This window comes from Nothoprocta perdicaria, unplaced genomic scaffold (genome assembly GCF_003342845.1).
Source record: "Nothoprocta perdicaria isolate Ctin4 unplaced genomic scaffold, notPer1 scaffold_217, whole genome shotgun sequence".
Taxonomy (NCBI): Eukaryota; Metazoa; Chordata; class Aves; order Tinamiformes; family Tinamidae; genus Nothoprocta; species Nothoprocta perdicaria.
This window is the reverse complement of record NW_020455390.1, coordinates 314,189-335,642: the sequence shown is the minus strand read 5'-3', so window position 1 is coordinate 335,642 and position 21,454 is coordinate 314,189. Positions and strand designations below refer to the sequence as shown.

Sequence of the window (21,454 nt, the reverse complement as noted above, 5' to 3'; positions counted from 1 at the left end):
TTTTTTTTTTTTAATCCAGTATGTGTTCCTGACTTTCAAAGGGATTGAAAACAACTCTCTTGTGAAGAAATAAAATTCTAAATCCAAATGCAGGTTGAAGTATCAACGCTTGGTTCGGAGCTGGGGCACCTATGTTCCCTGTCTCTATTTTAGTAGTCAGAAGGGTGTTCAGAGAAATGGTACAGCAGAATCTCGTCATGACATTGTGGATTCTGAGTTTTTCCATACACCGTATGATTAAGCAACATCCCATGTACACGTAGCCTCCAGTGAAACTTATTGCAGCGGACACTGATATCTTGTATCAGTTACTTAGGAAGGAGGTACATTGTGAGACATTTTCTGGAACCAGGCACACAAACTCCAGACACAAATCATTATTTTTGACTGGCAAAGCACTCCAGATCACCCGTTTAGATGTGGGGTTAGACATTCTCACCTTCCCTGCCCTTGCCACATGGTGAGCATCGCCGTTCACAGAAGGCAGCCGGGCTCTGTGTTCTSATCGCAGCTCGGAGCAGGACTAAGTGTCAGGGAACGACGTGCGCTCRCACATGTGAAGGTTTCCCTGAGCTGCCAAGCACTAGCCAAATTCTAAACCAGCCTCTGCAAAAATCAGAAATCAGGGACCGACATAGCCCAATCTTCCTTGTTGCAACCCTCCTTTCCTTCCCACTGCACCCTGGAACCTGCCTGGATAGCGAAGGAGCTTCAGGAACCGGTTACTTGAGCAAAAGCTCACACCAGTAGAACAAACTGTGCACTAGGCAAGAAACACTGTCACGTTCTGCTCTTAAAAAAATCTTTTGTGTGAGGCTCTTAAAACCAATAACACTGCTTACTCATTGCTATGTTGGTTATGCAAAAGCAGCAACCAAGGGACAAGTCTACCCTGTTGTGGGCTACAGAGCACGTTATAGTCCCCTAGGAGACACTGCAAAAGCAGTGGCTGGAACGGGTACACACAGGCATGTGGAATTTACTTGCTTGTAATTTTGACAATGAGGAGTTTAGTTTAACCATTCTTGATGCCTAGCCTGGAAAATAAGAAAGCATCTACATTTATATTCACCAAATTGCTGAGTAGAACAGGGAAAGCAAAACTGAACCCTCATGCACAAACGGCATGAGAAGGTCTGCGGGAAGCAGAATTTGGCCTGATTTCCTGTGGCTTTGTGTTTTGTGGCTGGATTATCTGCTGTGTAATGAGGCATGAGATGGGACCAAAGCTTTTTGCAGCTGGGCTGCTCTGAGTCTCTTTCCTCCTTCCTCTCCTTCATGTGGATTTTCTGGCATATCAAAACACAGCCCACCCGGCAGTCCTTCTGTCATYGGGACATGAGCTGGTTCTCTCCCTCCAGAAACCCGTTTCCTTAAACTTATCAGGGCTCAAAATTTGGGGGAGATTTCACATCACCAGAGAATGAATTGAACTATTTCCTAAACTATAACCACTGCTACTTGAGCAGGCAATTTCTAACCCACGCCCCTGAAAGCCAGACCTGCAGAGCAGAAAACTGCCCTCTGAGTCGCTTCTGGGGCACAAACTTCTTACAAAATCTGTCAGCAGGCAGAAGGAGGCCCATGGCAGCCCYACCACAAACATTTCTCTGCCCTGCGTCCCAATGTGTAGAGGAAACTAGAAGACACCTGAGCTGTTGCTCCGTGTGTCTGCTGTGGGAGTTCCATTCTGATCAATGGTCTTTTGCTGTTACTTCTGCAGCAATCATTTTCCCTGATTTTTCATTTGTTAATAAGAGAATACAAAGAAACTCTATTGCACTTAGAAAATGGACTTTTTTAACAGAGTGATTCCAAATTTTCAGCAATGATAAGAGTCAAGGGAAAAAAAATGCATGTAACCCTTTAGTCTGAAAGCCCTTCATTTGCCTAAGGATAGAACCTTAAACCTGAGGAGAGCGGGTTTGGAACTTTCATCTTCAAAGAAAATAATGAGCTGCAAGACTGCCCCTATTTAAAGATACCACAGAAAATTAGACACGTGATTCTTATTTTTGGAGAGGGAAGAGCTCAAGGGATGTTGCATAAAAAAGAATTTAAATGGCGCAATCTTACTGCAAAAAGAACACTGAATAGGGTAGACCAACAGAGAAGAGCAAGTAAGTAATGAGTAGTGCTCTTTATCACTTTCATTGAAAGAATCCAAAACATTAAACGTGTCTTAAAAACTTCTAATAGGCCTGAAAGAGCTAGACCTCAAGGACACAAAATCCCATTTACATCTGCACGCCTGTAAAAGCCACCCTTTCACTGAGGCAACGATTAAGTCATAAAGTCTTTAGAAACTTGGCACTGCAGAGCACACAACTGCATATACACTCCTACATACAGACTAAAGATAGCCAGTGCATCTTACCAAAAGGCCATAAGGCCAGTTGTACTCAGCATTCACACTGGGGCATGTGGAACACTTGGCTGTGTGTAAATTAATTCAAGTGCTATTATTCCCCAAAGCAAAAGGCAGCCCACAGCTTTTACTCCTAATGAGAAGGGGAAAGTAGTTCTCTACTAGACTTGTGGRGGGGGAGTTCAAGGCCCCGTTCTTCTGCTGCCACTGCACAGGAGTCTGTCTAGTACCTCTGCAATGGTGCACCCAGGACAAACTAAATTTCACAGAATCACAGAATGGAGGTTGGAAGGGACCTCTAGAGACCACCTAGTCCAAGACCCCTGCTCAAGCAGGGACACCCAGAGCATTTTAGGGAGCTTTGTTTTAATTTAGAGAGCTTTGTATTCATCCAAACATCTGAACTGACARAAGTTTTGCCCCTTTCCTTAGACAACAACTGCAATAAGATTGCAGTTTGCCAAGGAAGGAATCCAGTTAATATCACTAGATGCAACTCTCTAGGATATTGTAGCAGAATAGAATAGTGCTACAAAAATTACTGCCAGCCCCAAAACACAGGGACGCTTGCAAACCTTTCAGAGAAGTCATCTTGTCTGGAATTTGAAGTGAAAGACATTACAATCTAGACATGAAGATGACCGTAAGACAGGGTAGAGAAGAGAAGGTGCCTTCTAGGGACAAAGCATCAAACAGGCAAGAGCAGCAGGCTGTAGATTTTGTGATGGGACTCTGCTCTCCAGAGCTCTTCAGCTGGGAACTGAGCAGCTGCAGGCAGGGACAGGAGGAGATGTTTTCTTGACTGCCACCACACTCTTCTCTTAGAGACAGAGGAAGAAAAAGACAGGGCAACACKACAGTCACTGCTAACCACCCCTACTGAAAGGGTTCTCAGTGGCGCAAGCATTCTGCTGCTAACAGCCTCTTGATTCTCCTGTCCACAACTAGTAATGATCATAACTATAGGTACAAGCACATACAGATCAACACAGCAGGTTCAAGCTGACCGCTTCCTGAAAGCTACCAAAGTGCAAGTAAGACGGAAGCATGTTCAAGTTGTTGTAGATATTGAATCTGATTTGTGTCCCACTGAGAAGTTTGCATACGGAGCATATAAATTTATGTAAAAAGCAGCATCTTAAAATGAAAGACTGACATGCCAGCTGTGAACTTGCAGGAAGTAAGAGTATGTTTGGAGTGAAACAACCAACCTTATTCCTAACTATCCAGCCCCCAGKGCCTGGTATTGCTATTTTCTGATTATTCCTTAACTTGAATGTGAAAATCCAGTGTTAATATTCTCCACATTTCTTGGTCTTTAATCAGTGCGATCTTACCCTTCAAGAGCCTGCCTTACACTTCCTTTTGCCACCTCCTTTACAGGGCTAACAGGGTGGTGAAAGAAATTTGCCTGATTTAACTGCAGTAACGTAACTGTCACAGAGTCATAGCTGTTGTTGGCAGGATTTAATCTGAATCCTCGGTAGAAGCCAGAGACTAAGTGTGATATTGCTGGATTTCCTTGCTGTTGCATTTCACCTGACAGACCCTAAGGTTTCAGCTCATCTGAACTCGTACTATTGACCAGTGTGAACGGCTGCAACAGTAGGAACAGAGATGCTGTGAAACAGCAGGATGCAGAGATTGACCTGACTCCTGGGGCTGGCAAGGAAGGACCATAGCACCAAACTGCGTCCTCCACAGGCTGCGCTTTATCTCACTCAAGTCTTCTAAGGAGAATCACGTCTGCACGCTCACCCACACCTACACAAATGCGTGACAGGGCTTTTGCTGCTCTCATCTCCTGTCACCCTATTACCACTGGCAAAATGTAAATTTTTCACTTACAAGCAGGATGGGAGGGAGACAGGAAGAGCTAGGAGAAAAATGTGAGGAGAGAGTAGGAAAGAGATAAAAAGCATACCAAATTTTCTGAAGGCTTCTCTCATCTTCTGTTATCCAGCCACAGTGATTTTTTTTTTTTTTTTTTAACCTCCACAGCTGCCAGATCATGTTGGGGACATTGAGGGACACAGAGAATCACATTTATGCAGACCAGACCTGATATTCTCTAGAGACCACTCTCCAGTCTGCCACAGATGAAGAGTGGTTACACCTTCTCTAGGAAAAAAAGAAACTCCACAGACTAGGAGTTCCTTCAATTTTGGACTGCAGTAAAATGATGTTGCTGTTCTCTCGCTGTTCCCTCCATTTTGATCATATGATCTCTCTAACCCAGCAGCTGCCTACCCTCCTGCCTACGAGCTTAACTGCAGCTTGACAGGCCACGTTGAAGATTGTCCGTACACAAGCTAAGGAAAAAAAAAAAGCATCTACATATAAAAACTGTACCATATTCTTTAATAAATGAGTGAAACTCCAAAGCTGCACATAAAACTTTGCCGAGTGTCAAGTCCTAAGAGGCAGGATATGCTGCCTTGCTGCAGCCTTGGTCCCCTCTTAGGCAGCTAGGGAAGCTCCCGCGGGCTCTGCATCCAAGCACCTTCCTCAGGAACTCAAGTGCTCTGTGTAATAACGTGTCCAGGAGCTCCTGCAAGAGGAGTAACTGGCAGCAACAGAAACTTCCTGCACAGGTAGGATGGGCCACAGAAATGGGGCTGAAAGGGACCGTCTAATATCACCACATTTTCTAATAATTAATAAATTACAAATGATATTTTACATGCCGTACGTTTTACTTTCTAGTGTTTACTCGTTTTATTTTTTACTTTTGAAATTGCTGTGCGTCTTCCCTTTGCCACTGAATTCTTATTCTGAGTTTACATCCGTGGCTTTCTGATGTTTACCATTACATTTAGGAGCGTTACACACAACATTCTTATTTTAAAAAGTAATTACTCAAGTTTTCAAAGTAAACTCAATATATATAGCTATGACTGTCTCAGAATTAAATAGTCATTTACTATATTTTGTTCAGATTATTACTTAGTACATCATACTACCCGGCCAAAAGATATATTACATGTCTGGTACCTGGTACATAATTTTTTAGTATACTAAGTACTTAGCAGTGATTAACAAAGCTGAATGGGAAAAAAAAAAAAAAAGAAATATTTTAACCAATAATTGAAATAATCTGTATAGTGAGAAAGCATAATATTGCTTCATATGGTTCATAAGCACTGTAAATGAAGTCCAACCTTGAACTTTAATACTTAATGTGTCTCATTTTAAACATCTCGGCTATAACTTGCATTTCATGCTGCATGACTCCAAATCGTCCCCAGAGCTTCACGCAATGAAGCTCCTTGCTATGAGGGCTGGCTTCAAGGCACTGGCCCAACCGGTGCGTTCGAGTGCGGTGTGCAGGGCGACAGCAGCTCGCTCCGCCGCGCTGCCCTCCCCTCGGGACTTCATCAGGCCCAATTACACAGTCTACAAAAACGAAATCTAAAGCTTTCCATTTACTGTTCTGAAACCCATTTCATATTATTAGATTCTCTTATTTCAAATGCCACATCAAATACAGCTCAGCTTCCTTCTACCGCAGTGCAGCACAAGTCATATGTCATTACATTAGCCAATAATTACGTTGTTTGTCTGCCAGTTCACTCCCATGCACATGTCATTTTGAAAAACTCTGTTGAGAGAGGCTCCTCTCACAGACAGGGAAAGGAGCACACAAGGCAGGGAGCACTGCAATGACATGGAGCATGTTTTGATTACATTTGCAAGGTTGATATTTATTGGGACACATGGCAGCATTCAAAACACTACATACTACTACAGACACGCTACTTACTACTTATCAGCAGCCTTCATTGAAGCTATTTGCTCCTCACTATTAAAAACCCATGCTCAATCAGACTTCTGCTTGAAGCAGTATCAATCAGTTGTTACACCTATTTTCGTAACTATACAAAAGCCTGTYGTACACAGGTATCTAAGGTATCTGCCGTATCAGAAACCTATTTTCCAAATAGGAAAGTGTGTAAGAATGAGGACAGGTTGTAGCTTCTTCCTGCTASCCCTGTCTCTCTTTAGGATATGGGATGCACTGTATGTTGCCATTAGCCTGGAATTCAGGAAAACATCTGCAGGACCACGGTCTGCACACAAGCATTAAAAGCATCTCTACATACACCTGCACCCAACTGCTAAGTGACCTTTTGTTTAAATGCCACACTGAATGTTGGTTTTTGTTAAATAGAAAATTGGGGGAATATAAGACAGTGAATTGGCAAAGGTTAACGCTAGCCTTGTACTGAGGACCTCCTTAGATTCCCTTGATAGTCAATGGAAAAGGGTGATTCAAAGCAAAAACCTCGGTGTTGAGATTCTGAATGACCCACTGAAGGAGAGAGGCTCCTTTTCTCCAACAACTACACAAAGAATTTAACCTCAAAGACTTACATTAGTCCTTCGGAGCATCACTGCATCTATTTTTGCGCATGGCCTTCACTCAAACATGCAAGTAATTATAGGCAGCATGAGCAGTCAATAGAATTATTTACATCTTTAAAGTTAGGTACATACATAAATACTGATTCTAGGTAGGGGTTCGGCAGCAGCGCTACCAAAGGGGCAGCACGCGCATCCATGAGGATGCACTTGCATGAGATCTATGGGACTAGTATGGGATGACTTTTTTCCAGTGTGAAGGCTCAGGTCTTCGTACAACTCCAAAGTGAGCTTGAGAAACCAGTCACAGAAGCATATAATTTCTATATGTGACGTGGCATTGCTCTTAGTCATTCTCTCTCAGTTTTCACTCTGCTATTAGTGTTAATGCAATAGCAAGGATGCCCATTTCTGGAGGGAACTGGCACTCTCCTCAATGATAGTTCTGCATAATGAAGGGTTCATCCATGCCATCCAGGACTGGGAATATTCAGCCCCAAAGAGTTCCACTCCCACATAACTGCACTGAGTCACAGGTTCATTTCAGATGCATGAAAAAGGCAAGTGAAATAAATGCATTATCCCATTTAAAATGCATACAATTCCAAGTAGCAGGATAGATGGTAGGTGTCACTAAAGAGTGCATTGTAAATATATCATATTTGCAACGCAAGACATATCAGCTTGCAAAAACCTGGGTTGTTTAGGGCTATAGAAACTAGGGGCCAGGATGTTTTCAGGAAGATAGAGCTCAAACCTCTTAAGTGGCATTTTCAGCCATGAAATCACAGCTAAGAGGCAGGGACTGCCCCATCCATCCTCATGAGTAGGGTACATTTGCAAATGCACAAGAGCCACAGCAAACAGCCTCGTACAAACATCTTATTGCTATTCTTAAGCATATTAACTAGCAAAAGGTTTCCAGTCATAATACCCAAGGTTTTTCTTGGCATCACATGCACAGCAGTAAATTTTCTTCCAGCCAATAAGTGTATGCAAATTCTGCTCTGTAAATGAGCACGCTGCCACCAAACCAGCAGTTTCCATTTGCTCTTGTCAGCCTCACTGCTGGCAACCCACAGAGGCCAGACCTGCACAGGAATCTGCATGGTGGAAGATACGGAGACTTGCAGTTTACTTGCTGTCATTTCCTTTGCATGTCTTCCTATGGGAAGTCGGGGCTTTCTGCTATCTTGATACGAAGTTACGATATAAATGTTCTTGCTTTATTCACTGGAACACATTTTGGTGTATAAAGGTACAAAGGGCGTATTTCTGCGCTCAAGACATATTGTCTATGGACTCAGAATGGACCTTGCACATTTTAAACAGGAAAAAGCAAGGCACTTAAGACCAAGTGAACTTATTTTCACAGAAATAAACAAGCAATAAGGCAAGGTGCACCAGAGAAATGATGGAATTTCCATCACTGTAAATAGTCAAGACTTCCTTTTACAGAGCCTAAAAGAGCCTAAGTTAAGGGCCTGCTTTCAGGAGAAGGTTGGGCCCAATGCTCCTTTCAACCTGACCTGTCTGGGATTCTGTGGCAAGTTTTCCAGTGTGATGCATACATTGCATATATCCTGACAGGAGATGAGAGSAGGAGGAACCAGAAATAAAATATATGTTTCTAAAAACAGTCTAATTTCTCATGTATTCTTTTTTAAATCCTTAATTCCCTTAAATCCTTAAGGGACTATTACCTATTACATTCCTTAACCTAAGCGCTCTGTGGGGCACTCAGCCCCTCTATTTTGGCTACATGGAGTTTGCTTCCTTACTGAGCATTGGTGCATTTCATCTGTTCCATCTTTTGACAGAACTTTGACTTTTGTGTAATTTTTAGCATTCACACTAATCCAAACAGAACATTTTTTTTTTTTTTTATGGGAAACTATGCCCTGGTCTCCTAAAGCCACAAAGATGACTTTCTATTCCTACTTATTTCTATGTTTTCCTCTTATCTACCTGCTGGCCTCATACCCGCAGAGGGCTGAATTGAGTTCAGAGCAAACTGCACTGCCCGTGTGGTGTACAGTGAAATCAGCTCATCTACTCAGCTGAAGAGCTTTCGTGGTGTCTTTAAATAATATGCCTAATTTAATTATTTTAAAATGGACTTCAAGTAGGTTGATCTTCAGCAACAAAATGTTTCAATATATGTAAGAAACACCAGTAAAAAACAGCAAGAAATTTAAAGACTAGCCTATGCTCATAAAAGTAACAGATGGTGAAAATTAGAACGCAGTGGGGTTTGTAAAATTCCTACTAAATCTTTCGCTWTCAGTTGAACTTACATTTTTTGCAAATCTCCAAGTCTTCCAACAAAAGCAGAAAAAAAACATAAACAGTTATACATGAGGAGATTTCCCTCCCTCTCAGAGGTTTCTTTTGCAGCCGGCGTTAGAAAATAGAAAGGTAGCGGGGTCAGCTTTCAGTATCTGACTGGCAGCTTATCATGGGAAGTCTGACAAGGGACGTGAACGACATTATCAGGCTTCTGCAAAGGAGAAAGCAGGGCCTGAGCTGCTCAGAATTAACCCAGTAACACTGTGTGTTTCCCCAGGGAAGCAGGGACAGCCACACTTGATTGCTGGAAGAAGTCAAGAGCTGGCTCGATGCCAGGAAGGAAGAAGCCTAAACCCCGACCCACAGAAGCAGAAGAGCTCTATGCTAAGACTATTTTTATTCCTGAATTGACAAAAAAGAAACGCAATTGCGCAGKAACAGATCTGCCTCAAACATGACAATTATTTTGCTTCATACTTTTGGGTTGTAGTAATTATGTTTGAATGTCTGTCTCAAAAGAAGCAAAAGATTATTCCTGATCCTGCCTCTATGCAATATTCAGACTTTCCTTCTAAAGCCTAAAGAGTAAGGTGAGGAACACAAGTAAGAGAGGGGTACAGATCAAGCTCTGATGCTTCTTGTTGTGCTCTCATTTTTAAGGCCTAGACAGGATCACCAGGAAGTTGGCCGAACCTCTCCTCACGCCTGTCTTGAAGGGAATTCTTCCTCCAAGCAGTACAAGCCTGATCACAAGAAAACAAACAGCACCAAAGTGATTCAGAGCTTTTCGCCTTTCCACACATTACAGCTACAGTTCAGAGACACATTAAAAGGCTGCTTGACTGAGCAGAGAGCTACCTCACATGATGCTGTCACAAAGGAATCCACTAAGCAGCCCTATTTTGTGAGCTGCGAGTGTTATCCATGACTCGGACCAGCTCCTGAGAAGTGGAAGCACACTCCACTTGTACCAATTTTAATCCACTTTTCAGCACCACCAGTACAGAAACACTTAACAAACTCAAAATCCAGACACTGAGTAGCCTTTAGCTTTGGTATCTCACAGCACTTTTTTCTACCCATCTTCTTGCTTTAATACTCAAATGGGAGGAGAAGAAAATGACCCTGTCCGTGCTTCTGGCTAATGACCCGTCATTTAAAGACCTTTTCTCTACACTTAAATACAACAATGATCACACTCATAAATTTTTCTTTCCTATTCTACTGCCAAAGCACCTCCAAAAATAAGCATGTTATCATACTTGAGGAATTAGATCAAAAGTAAATACCATAATCACCCTTTCAGTACATGAATACCACTTAGCACTACCACAGGGATCAGAGAAAGATGACAGGCTGACAGAACAAACTACATGGATTTATCTAAAGGGCTGCGAGCAGAGGCAGGCGCTCCAGCTTGAGGACAGACTCTAGCCTTTTTTTAAAGACATCTCTTTTCAAAGTATGATTTGCTTTATGTGAAATATTTTGGCTCATGGTTTGAAACAGTAGCTCGCTGCTCCCTCTCCCTTACTTGGCTCAAGTCACTACCGTGACTCAGTCTGTGATTTTGATTTATTTAGATGAATTTCCCATAATGAACAAAACAAAACACATACAATGGCCCATCTGGGCAAATAATTTCTGAAAATGCTCACAAGACAAATAGCACAGCATACTCTGAGACACAACGCATAAATAATAAACGGTCATTTTAGCATTATATATTTGCCAGCATATAAGATATGTTGGATTTGCATAGTCTCAGATCTGTCTTATTTTAAAACATTGTAATTCTGTTCCCTGAACCAATATTTGAAATAATTTCTGTCCCTATTAAAACCTTTGTGCTGTTTTTAATATTAAAAATAATTTCTCATTTCTAATTATAAATATTAAATTAAATCTCAAGTCCCTATATTAAAAAAAGAAAAAAAACCACCCTGCAGACCTCAGGCGAGCATACTGATTTCAGCCACAGATACCATACACCTAACACCTTGAGTTGCAGCAATAAACTATAATGTTAACATATTCTTTCCAGAAAACAAGGTTCCAGTGCTGTTTTTGCAGTAGGGCTGGCCAGAAGAAAAGCTTTTGCACTCTGATTCACAAACAAATATCTATTTTTTTTAACCTGATTTTTAGTGCCAGAGCAGAGCCAAGGTTAGCTCCCACAGTCCTTTTCTTTGCACATCACAGGAGATAGCAGAGCACACACAGAACTCATCACCCGTGCCCAGGCCACCCCAGGGCGGCCAGGCCTTGAGCGGGCAGTTCCCGGGCCCAGGTTAATGTTACCTGGTATTTTCAGCTGCCTGTCCAGCTGCTGGGGCAAAGGGATCCGTGTGCGATTTCCTCCCTCCAGGGCTGCAGCAGCAAGGCTGCAGCTCACCCTGCTCCCTGCCCCGCGTGCCCATCGTGGGTGCTCCCCAGCAGCCTGGCTGTGGCCACAGAAGATTCACAAGGGACTGATCACAGAGCACCAGCAGTTTGCAGAAAGCTGAGAGCAGCCTAAAATTTTAATGGCCTTCAGATGCCCCAGGCCACTATTCAAGTAGTTCTTGTGAATTTTACACCTGCTAATGGAAGCCCTGACACATAAATGCTTCTACTGAGCAACTAAACACTGTGCAGTTGTGCGGGACCTACAGGCTTCACTGGAGAAGCAGCCCCATTACTACAGCCGGCCACATACACTACGTGCACTTCTGTATGCGCTGCTTTGCCAAGGGGGTTCTTGTTGAGTTGGTGTTTCTGGGTTTCAAAGACTCCCCCAGTACACACCAAATGCTTTAACTCAGATTAACAAAACAATGCAAGATATATACTACAAAAGCGAAAAACACTTGGCTGAAAGATGTAGTTCTTGCTAAGAAGTACATATGACAAACATGCCAGCTCCTTTAAAAGAAACAAGACAGATCTAAATCGTTATTAGATTTCTGTTTGCTTATTTTTTCCAAGACTGGCAGCATTTATGTAACTTTTCTTGCTTTAATCACAGATATGATGAAATCTGATGTCTCCAATATTTTTTACAGCATACATTACATATGTACATATATACCTTTAAGAATCTGAAAACCACATAGGGAAATGAAAAAAAGAAAGATTAAGCTCAGTCTTTGAGCAAGCTTGACTGTTTCAAGCTTTGGGATGAGTTGTTTCATTGCATATGGACTATAAAAGAAGATTGTAAGTTATCACAGAGCTTAGCATTCAGCATATATATCTAGATGCAAAGAGGAGGTGTCTGATTCTTAGCAGGGGAGAAAAAAAACAGCCCATGAATCCAGCAAGAAGGAACACTAAAAAGTAGGATGAGAAAACAACCCTGTATAAATGATGAAGCAATTTGAGATGACAGTTTATCTGAAAAGAGGGGTTAATAAATATTATCCAGCATAGAAGGAGATAAAAAGTAATCAAACAGTCCATTTGCTCTTTCCTGGGATTATAAGAACTTAAAATAATTTCAATATCTTTAATTCTGTCCTTATTTTCCCTAAGTATATGCATTGCTTGTTGGCAGTTCCTGATGAACAATGACTACTGCAAAATTCAGATTTATATTGCATCTGTGCTACTGTGTCTATTTGGAGACAAAGTGGGGAGGGTTCTTACAACTCGTAATTTCAGTACCTGAATTCAACACAGACCAGGTAAGCCACAAAATCACTTGCCTTGATGAGGAACCTTCTGCCAGTTGCTGAGGTGCAAACAAGCTGAAGTACCACCCAGACCAGTCAGTCCCCTACTTGGCAATTAACAGCCACTGCTTTGCTGAGGACCAATTCAGTAGCAACAAGGCTCTCTATTTATATGATAAAAATCAATCTTGGGGCTTTTTATTTGGGTGGAATCTGTACAGACTATGCCAACAAGCTCTTGGCAACAAAGCTTTAGACCTCCTGTATTTCTGTACGGAATTTCCATCACAGAAGGACCTGTAGACTCGACTCTGTAGGCAACACATCCTGAAAGCCAGAAGCACTGAGAATGCACGGACTACCAGTGCACCAAACACACAGCTAGGACTTAGCCAATTTAAGTGTGTGTTTTTATATTAGTGTGTGCATCTGCAGTAAATTCAATGCCCTAAACTACACATATTCTGTATGGCTAGCTGAGAGAGAGAGAGAGAGAGCGCGCGTGCGCACGAGAGAGAGAGAGAGAGAGCACGCGCGAGAGCATAGCCTTAGTGTAGCCACAGTCATAGGCAGAGTCCCAAGCTGGGGTAATATAACAGCACTCTAAGATGATTACCTTCTTTGCTAGGTTTTTACTGGATAAAATGAAGAATGGAATATTTCAAATCTCAGCCCAAGTCAGCTACAATTTTGGATGAAAATCATACCAACTTGTCTCCACTTAAATATCACATAAACAGTTTCTAATGTAATATATTTTATAAATGTCTGAAAAAACATATATATACATTTAAATTAAGCAGTAGATCAACGATTTATTGTACTATTCTCTATTGTCTAACTCAATTCTCATTCAAGATTGAATTCTGGCTCACTCGTATTATTGATAATACATACCTCGGTGCTGTTGCTTGAAACTTTGCTACAACAGCATCATTCACACACACACAATTCTTAAAGGAATTTTATTTGAATGCATTTCTTCGTTTAGTGAAACTTTAGTGGAAAAATATATAGGTCCAGATTCACCAAGATTTGCTTTGGCATMGCTCTTATTTTAAGCATAAAGACGCTGCACTTTCATCTTGCATTTGAGCCACTCATCATTCATCATTAATTGACAACAGTAAAGAACTCCGTATTCTCAAACTCTGTCAAGATTAGACTTAGGCTGACAAAAGACAAGTTAAACTTATATAATACTTATTATACTGTATTTCTCTGAGTATATAAATGTAAAGCTGCCAGTAAAGTTATAGAGGAAGCATTGTCACTTGTCTCTAATGTTCTCCTGCTGCTGGTTTTCCTTCCCCAGTAAGGACAGACGCAGAACTACACAGCAGAACCAGCCATGTAAATAGTTTGCTGCTACTTTTGCGTGGTTGGGGACAAGCCCCTCTTGCTCACAGCCCTCTGCTCCAATGTTACTCCATCTCCCCGTGTTACCTCCAGAAATTGGAGGTTAAAGAGCAGCTATGAGAAATGGTGGCAACAAGACACAAARTTTTGTGGAGCAACACAAAAGATTAGGAAGTGCTGAGCTTAGGCGCATCTTTCAGGAAAACGAATCCAGATAGTTTAAGTGTTGAGGCCTGTCAGCTCCAGCAACAACCCCAGCAAAGTGATGCAGGGGCACGTTATTCCAAAGCGGGCAACTTTGCAAAACACCATCAGAGGACAGGAAGCCGAACAGGGCCAGGTCCTTTTTCAGTAGATGCAGCAGGGCTATAGTTTACCTTTCAAAGAGGGAAATATTATTTCTTTTAAAAATCCCAGTACCTACGTCTCCTATCTTTTCTTCTATACAATTAAGCAATATCACTTAAGTGACACCTGTTCCCTAGGCCTACACACATTCAGCCATCTACGATGGATATTCTAGTCATTCCTTTGCTCTCTGCTCAAGTTTCCTGCATCTCTACGATTGCTTTTGTACATAAAAGGCTATGCTGCTGCATCAAATGGTATTGCAAATTCCAAATATTTAAGGAGACAGGTAACACATTACAATTGCTTAAGTTCCTCCTCACACATCATGTACACAAAAAGAGTAACTTGATAAAAAAAATCAATTTGTCTATAAAATGAGTAATGCAATTCTGTATAATTCTTCTTCTATAGAGTCTATATCACACTTTAAAATCCTGATTTAATCAGCTTTTCATTGTCAGCTTTTATTTGTATATTAACATTACAACTGAAATGACAGTTCAAGAAGCAAAAAACAGCTACACATGTTTGATGTTGTATGCAAAAGCCTTAGATATTTAGCAACTTCTTTGATGCTTTGATCTCTGAAGAAATCTTACTAAAATTATGATCAAAGGAATTTATATTATTCCAAGTGCTTAAGAACAAACCATCTTAGGGCAATAATCAGTATTCTGTTTAATCCTTCACCCTTGGAATCCATTATTTCTAAGCACCTCTATCTGATGGGACTTACATTTACTTAAGGATGATACTCTCCTAAAGCAGAATTAGAAATAACAGAAAGCAACATTTCTGTCTCATACAAAGAGCTATGAAAGAATTAGATTTTATTCTACTGACTGAAAAGTGTTCTTTGAAGCAGTTTTTTAAAAGTACATAACTTAGGAAACTAGGTAAACAGTTCATTATAATGAGACCCTTCAGATTTTTATTTTCCTACAGGACACAAAGAAAAATGTATGTATGTTCAATACACAGCTACTTTTAATTTAATCTATTTCTAACCCTTTCCTTCTGTCAGTGTTTATAGAAGAGTATTACACAGATAGATATATCTAATATTTATAAAGTAAATTAACACCCTACTTGATAACACGCAAAGGATGATAAATAATGAATTATCCTTTTCATCAATCTGACCACATAATGTTTATTTCACTCTAATATTAAGTACTGCACAAGACTATTGTAATTCCCCATGGCAAGTTAAATCGAACAGGATGATACAAAGGATCACTAAAGTGAAGCCCACAGAAAATTAGAGTCAGGATAGATTCAACAAAAATGCTAATTAATGGTTATATTAGGAATTAACCACCTGTTGCTGTCAAGAAGTGGAGCAGGATTGTACTTTTGCAAGTGCAAATAAGAGATCAAACCACGATTCTGAGTCACTGCTACAGTCGTTATAACTGCCCACATCCTGACTAAGCAAATCCTCCTGCCATTTTAGCTGTACAGGGGCCTTTTCCTCCTGCACTTGTGGACTTGGATCTTTTGGCCTTTTCCTAAAGACTATTTCTATCCTCATATTCTATCCCCAGTCTTTAAAGGTGACTGATTACAGATAGGTTAATGTGCAAACACATCTGACACACTGCTGAAAACATTGTTTCAAGTTGACAAGAAAACGCACCTGCTTTAAATGAAAATCAATCTCTGTTAATAGCATTACCTTAAGAACTCCAGGAGAGGTGGGCTGGAGCAGTGCTATTACAGAACCAGGCACCTAGCTCTGAAAGATGCAGATCAGCTTGGCCTGCAGCGCATCTGATGGAGCACAAATAGACAACAGAGGCAGACATAGGCTGATCGTGTTTCTAACAGGCTTCTTGGTACGTTATCTTTCCTTTCTGGAAAGGAGGACTTAAGAACAAGGTCTGTTGAGGAAATGCTCTCAGCTGTGCACAGTTAATTCATTTCTGAGCACTTTGTCCTGACTTCAACACTGTGTAAGGTTCAGTTATCACACACTTCGAGACCCATTCAATCTGGGGATCTGTTTATGTCACAGGAAGCAGCGAGAACTAGGAGTAAATTCCTCCAACACAAGAATAACATGGGAGTCCAAAAGGCTTTCACACTGACTGACTCTAGTCATAAGCTTGATGTTATTTGTAGAGCTAGAGAATCTCCCATGTTACATGTAAGACAGCTAATCAAGAGCAATGAAAGAACAACTATGAATTAGAACAACTTCCAGACAAATAATTTTGTCTCACTAGAATTCATAATCCAGGTTGTACAGAAGTGTGTTTAGTGCCCCTTAATAGCAGACCTCCTAAATGGATATTTATTCCTGGGAAATACATTAGGAGAAGAAGTAGCAACAAATATTTTTATATTGAACTCTGTTATCAGATCTACGATAAAATGTTTTTACCTCTAAAACTTACTTACTCGATTAAAGTGTTGAAGTTTATCAATTAAATTACTGATGAGCGGGTCAAGTCCTCTGACTTTCAATTCTGGGTTATTAAGTTGTGCCTTCAATCCATTGGTAACAACTCTGTTGGTATAGCTGAAAAAGAAAACAAGAACAAAACATTAGTGACTCAAAACATACCCAATACAGAATCAAGAGACATATTAAAGAGAGCTTATAACAAACAAATATTCTGTAAATAAAAATAGTAATTTGTAATTCATGTTTATGGTTCTTTAAATGCACCAAACCAGAATACAAGCACACAGTTTCTTGCAGGGTCAGCACTTCAAACTATTCAAGTCATGAACCAACATGGATTTCAGAAACCACACATGGCTGCTGCTTATTCATATTTTAATATGGTGTGGTTGGGTGCTACTTGCTGGCACTGTAGCTGGCATCTCTCTTTCAGAGAGATTGCTTCTGTAGCAAAACTGAGCTGAGAAAGGCTCGCGTGGGCTTGAAGGGTGAATTCCTGTGACAGAGGGGAGGAGACAGGACAGAGAACTGGAAAATACACACTGTAGTTACAGTATGTATTTCATACATGCAAGAACAATGGTAATTATATTAGACTTAGATTTTAGCTAATTCAGCTCATCACAGGTATACAAATGGATAAAAAGCTATTTACACACTGGACTGCATTTTAACTGAAGTCACCCGTTTTATTTTCTATATAAATATAGATAAAGTATGTATTTGTATCTAAACACTTATTTTCAAATAAAATCAGATCCTATTTGACATTCTATGTTTTTTCTAGCTTGTAATATGAAAAGAGATTATGGAACCAGATTCCTTCAAAGCCAAACATACCTCTTTAGATAGCTCAGGACTTTGAAAGCCACACACAAAACAAAGCATTTCAGATTTCAAAGGCAAACAAGTGGAGGAACTGCATTAGCAATAGTTCCAACTAGCAATGATATTTAGCCACAGAGGCCTGGGGAACAGAGTGCTGTTTTCACACTATTTCCTCCCCTCTTGCCCACAGGAGACAACTTTCGATACAAGTGTCTGTTCAAAGCTCTTTGGGCAGCATTGCCAAGTATTATTGATCAACCTCCAGCTGGGAGACTATTTCCATTACTCCGCTTCCCTTGGGGTAGTATTACTCCAAGTCGTGCCACTAACAGCCACTAAGCTCCCCAGTGCTTTGATCCCGTGGCTAATGGTCTGTATTTCTCCTGACTGAAGGCAGCTCTGCCATATGTGCTCGCGGCAGGGATTAAGGAGAGCAGCAAACCGGACCAAACTCCGTATGCTCCACCACGTGCACTGCAACTTTCAGAAGAATCTGCCCTGCAAATCCAGCATGTTCTGACCCTGAGCTGCACCTGAACACAATTCTATTCATTTTAGTCCTATTTTTTTCTCTTATTTGCCCCCAATACAGCTGCTTGTCACAATTTTTATTTGCCCTACAACCTTACTATCTTCAGAGTTGAGTCAGTATAGAGTAATACACCCTAACTATGAAAATAGAGGTACTCTTGCTGAGATTTTTCAGATTTGCTAGCCAGATCCTGCTTAGATAACTATGGAGAAGAAATTACTGAAGAAATTATTTGAAAACACACATATACATCTCACAGCTGTCTTGCATTTCTCCATCATTTTTGTTGACACTGGCTGCACAATTCTGCTGTGATCAACAAAGACCAGAACACCAGTGTTTTCCTGAGACCTACCAGCACATTCAAACTTCTACTGACTGAAAGGCTACTGACTCTTAAGAGTCATATTAATCTATTCCTAGATTTATAAAAATGGATTTTTCCTATTTCCTTGACAAATACATAAACTATTCTGTAAAAAAAGCAACAGCAAACAGCCCTCCCCAGTTCCTCCTCAGAAAATTACAGGAAAAAAAATGCAGACTGGGCTATCTATAAAAATGTTTTCTCGGCCCTCTGAGATTAACAGCTGCCCAGCAGCCTGCTGAAGTGAGAGCAGTCTGAAACAAGTAAGCTGCTAATTCTATAACCAACAAAAACATAAGATCACTGAAACAAAGGTAGACTGTACAAAAATGGTTTTAACATCCAGCTCTGCTTTCTTCATTTTTGTGTTTAACGTCTTAAGCAGGAAGCTATTCTTGAGATATATGTTGCCTGTAAAGCCACCCGGAAGCAAACAGCACCATGCAAATAATAACTGTAATGAATTAGAATGATGTATTTTCAGGCCCATATGTTTTCAAGACAGTCATTCACTGTAAGCTCTTATTTGGTTCAAAAAAATGTGAAGTAGCCTGTTTATTCCAGTAAGATACTCAACACGATTTCATAGCCAACACCACCCACCACCACCAAATGACTCAGAGGTTAAAGGGTTAGAGGAGCAGAAGGAAAGGAAGAGCTTCAAATGTGTCACTTAGCAAGAAGCTACAAGAAATATGGATAAGCTATTTAACTGGTTTTGAGATCCATTGAACAATTAATTCAGTTACATTAGGCATAGTTCACCAGATGGTGAGTTTTGTCTTATATTTATTCATAATCTGACCCTGGGGTTGGAATGGCTTGCCTGAAATTCAATTATCTGAATCCACTGCTGATCTACACCAGCTTGATGGGTCTCTAAATTCATCATTTTGGGACGTTTCTCTTGTAATTTTTAGATGCAGCCCTTGGCACACGTGACACTTTGACCCACAGGGCTCTATCACAAATGATTCTCTTCCAATCCAAGGCACACAGAAGTGTGCAGTGACAAGAAAACTATATGGCTGAAGAATGTGTTTGAAATAATTAATCAAGATTACCAGCTTTGATCCAATTAGCTGTTCTACCCACATTTCTTCACGAAGTAGAAAGACACGCAGAATATATAACAGCCTTACGTGCCTTGCTTCATTATATTTACAAGTGACTCAGTGAATACCTTCAGGGAAGCAAAGCGTCTTTTGCCAGAAGTATTACTGTCGTGTAAAACAATCCTCACAAGCAAAAGTCACCCAAAGCAGGATCCTTCTTTTCCTCAGCTGCCCCTAGGCCGGGCCTTAAGCTGATACTGTCAGGGGGTGAACTCCTCCAAGCACCTTCAGAGCACCCTCATGAACACCGACCAACACAGGCACGCACTGTGCTTCCTCTCCAAGCAATTCCCTCTACTGCCTTATCTGGAGTTCTGGCTAGTTCTGTCCTCCCGCTTACAGGTCTAAATTGGCAATTAGCTCCATTAGTTTGAATGGATATACTCCACATTTACAGAAGGGGTATCAGTTGGGCATCCACTTGCACAGCTACAGCAAGAATTGCACGAAGTAGCAGAGCAAGGTCATCTCTAACAAACCAGGATCCCTCAATAATACACTACTAGCGCACATGTGGAGTTCTGCAAAGATCCACCTTTTACAGACACTTGTGTGCAGGAAGCCACGACTTCTTGGCTAACTTGAAATGCAGGTGTGTGTATGCACATGCATATTTACTTTTGGGGCTGGTTTGTTCGTAATTAAAGGAAAAAGCATGTGATTTAGACCAATGTAAAGCAGAAGTCTTCTACTGAAGCCAGTGGATTCAGAGTAGAGCTCCACAAAATCCAGATATATCACAGGAAAGCCAGACTCTTTCTCCATACAGAAAAATTCCATGCCTTCTAAATAACCAAGTGAACATAACTAGAAAATACTCTCCAAGATTTATCAGTCTAAAAACACCTATATAAAGAATTCATTCTGCAATGATGAAATTATTGCCAATATCCCACAAGAAGATTCCAGCCGAGAACAGGATGAGTTCAGCTGCCCTGAAGGTTCTGCATGCAGAACTGACACAATGTGAACACGGCCTCTGCCGGAGCTATTCCAATGGCTTTCATAAGGAATTTCCCAAATCATCTTGTTTATTCATAGTTACAGGAAACAATGAGACAAATACAGTTTGCCAATTGGCTCATGTGATAATATTTCCCAAAGCCAAATAGCATTTATTTCTCTGCTTCCATAGGGATAAAAAAAAAAAAAAAAAAAAAAAAACTCTTACAGACTAAAATCTAAAGACAATTTCAAGACTGTGGGTTCAAGAGCAAGCTACCGGGTTTCAAATGACTGGATGATGCCACCCCATGAAGAGAATCAAACTGCACACAAAGAGTCACAGGGAAAAGCAATTCAGCTACTGAGTGCACATGCAACAGATCTTACCCACAAACCAAATGTGTTCATCTGCTCCCCAGAAACATGCTGAAAATATACTGAGTTGAGCTTCAAAGAGTACTTGTAAAATGCTTCAAAACTGTTGTAAAAAAATTATTAGGGATTGTAGGTGAAATGGCCTACTTTCTTTTCCTAGGTACATGAAAAGTTAATACTACCTTCAAGGCACACGGAAAGCACCAAGAAATTTGTAAAAGTTAATTGGACAGTCTTTATTCTGTCAAGGGAAGGAATGTATTTGCCTGAAATAACAGCACGTAGGCAGACTCTTCAGTTTAAAGTGGAATAACCTCAGAAGGGCACTTAAATGGTAATTCTATACCCGAAATGAAAATAATGAGCATTAAAAATGATACAAACCCCAAAGCTGATAAGCTAACTAGGAACTGGCAGCACAAAGTCCATTCCCCACAAGTGAATTATTGAGACACAGGACAGAGGAGAGGACAACAAGGCAGCACACACTTATCAAGGCA

General features: G+C 40.7%; 1 protein-coding gene across 3 annotated transcripts in view; it reads right to left on the bottom strand.

Annotated features, from left to right (window-relative positions):
* LOC112946783 (glypican-5-like) overlaps window positions 1–21,454 on the bottom strand; it is a 373,787-nt gene that overhangs the window by 212,229 nt on the left and 140,104 nt on the right. For all 3 annotated transcript variants that reach the window (XR_003249298.1, XM_026038723.1, XM_026038724.1), the window contains one exon: window positions 16,786–16,906. Coding sequence is in view for 2 of the 3 variants with exons in the window: in XM_026038723.1 (XP_025894508.1) it covers window positions 16,786–16,906 (121 nt within the window). In the remaining variant the exon portion in view is untranslated. The remainder of the gene's footprint in view (window positions 1–16,785; window positions 16,907–21,454) is intronic.